Source organism: Lemur catta, chromosome 7 (assembly GCF_020740605.2).
Source record: "Lemur catta isolate mLemCat1 chromosome 7, mLemCat1.pri, whole genome shotgun sequence".
Lineage (NCBI taxonomy): Eukaryota > Metazoa > Chordata > Mammalia > Primates > Lemuridae > Lemur > Lemur catta.
Window position 1 is genome coordinate 15650055 of NC_059134.1, and position 1882 is coordinate 15651936.

A 1882-nucleotide genomic window follows, 5' to 3' on the forward strand; every position below is an offset into this window, starting at 1 on the left:
CAAGGGAATAGAAGGTGTGGCGCCTCGTCTTGTTCATCTCTTTTACCTAATATAAAGTCCAGTAAACAACAGGACTTATAGATACTAAGTTGCATGCAATGAACCCTCTTAAGTGGTACAAAATGGTATAAATATCAAGGAGAGTATAGGCAAGAGATTTCCAAATTTTAAAAGTGTAGCAAAGACCCTGTTTGAGGGAAAAGGTTAAAAATTCCTCCACCTATGGATTAAAAAGTTACTTGAGTATGATGCTTACAATGCATTAACCATTAATGATATACAGTGATCCATCAGAAGAGTGTTCTCTTCAGGGTTTTATCCAGGGCAAGCTTAACATCCTTATTCCTCAAACTGTAGATCAAAGGGTTAAGCATGGGAACCACGTTGGTGTAAAAGACTGAGGCAAATCTACCCTGGTCCATAGAGCCAGGAAAAGAGGTTGTCAAATAGGTGAATGCCCCCGACCCCAAAAACAGGGCAACAGCAATTACATGGGAGCAGCACGTGCTACAGGCTTTGGATTTGCCCTCAGCAGAAGGAATACGAAGGATGTTAGAGAGTATCAAAGCATAAGAGATGAAGATGCTGATGCTGGATATTGCAATGACCACTCCAACAACAATGAAGAACACCAGCTCATTGACACGAGTGCTGGTGCAGGAGAGCTGCAAGAGGGGGAGAACTTCGCACAGGTAGTGGTCGATGGTGTTGGAATCACAGAAGGTCAGCCTCAGCATGTTTCCAGTGTGGGCCATGGCCCCAGCAAACCCTGTCACATAGGACCCACACATCAGCAGAGAACAGACCCTAGGGGACATGGTGACTGTGTACAGCAGAGGGTTGCAGATAGCCACATAGCGATCATAGGCCATTGATACCAACACACAGCACTCAGAATTGACGAAGAAACAGAAGAAAAATAGCTGAGTCATGCATCCCACATAAGAGATGATATTTTCTGACACAAAATCACTCAGCATTTTGGGGGTAAACACACAGGAATAACAGAGATCCACGAAGGACAAGTTGAAGAGAAAAAAATACATTGGGGTGTGAAGGCTAGAATTCAGCCCAATTAAGGTGATCAAGCCCAAGTTGCCCACCACAGTGAACACATAGAGCCCTAAGAACAGGAGGAAGAGGGGGAGCTGGAGCTCTGATTGTTCTGATAATCCTGCAAGGATAAACTCAGTCACTGGGGAGCTGTTTCTCAGAGTCATTCTCTTCTGGTGAGTCACCTGGGAAACAGGGGACAAAACACACAGAGTCACGATAGGCAAAACACGACTAATGGAAGAAATTTCTAGAAGATAAGCCAGTGTGTGAATGTCCACTGTCCTTTCTTCCCTCATCTATACCCCTGCCCTCCCTAGTCCCCCGTAAGCTATTGACACTGTGTCTGAGACAGTATCACAGCTGCCCTGGGCTGATCATGAATTCAAGCTAGAGTCTTTTAGCACAGACAGCAAGAATTCTGTCCCTGCTTAAGAGATGAGGAAATGGCATACTGGAATTGGCTACCCAAGGACCTTCAGAGAGACACCCAAGGAGCCAGGAGTACAACCTGGGCCTGCTGCTCAGGCTCTGAGAGAGAGAAGATCCATTGCTTCATTGTGTCCTCCCACTCTCTGCTTCCTCCTCTCAGCTAGATACTGGGGTCCCCCCTGGAGAGAAGGCTGAGAGTGTCCACTGCCCCTACCGGCTCTGCACATCCCGCCTTCCTCCTCTCTGCCCCTTCATCCCAACTCACCCCAGGATCAGCGCTGAGAGCAGAGAAGGGATGGATACTCCCAGAGCCCTTGGTTGTGGGTGTGAAAGAAAACCATCAGGAAACACGGGATTCAGACCTTCTCCCTGGGCCCCCTCAGTGCGGGGCCTTATG

General features: G+C 47.4%; 1 protein-coding gene across 1 annotated transcript; it reads right to left on the minus strand.

The window, feature by feature from the left end:
• Positions 1-279: 279 nt before the first annotated feature.
• Positions 280-1228, minus strand: LOC123641174 (olfactory receptor 8B4). Its single transcript, XM_045555699.1, has one exon. It carries the CDS (start codon positions 1218-1220, stop codon positions 291-293), a length of 930 nt encoding a protein of 309 aa, XP_045411655.1. The 5' UTR covers positions 1221-1228; the 3' UTR covers positions 280-290.
• Between the last annotated feature and the right edge of the window lie 654 nt (positions 1229-1882).

Excerpts from the sequence above, each read along its gene's own strand:
- LOC123641174 (XM_045555699.1), bottom strand. The coding sequence starts at position 1,220 with ATGACTCTGAGAAACAGCTCCCCAGTGACTGAGTTTATCCTTGCAGGA.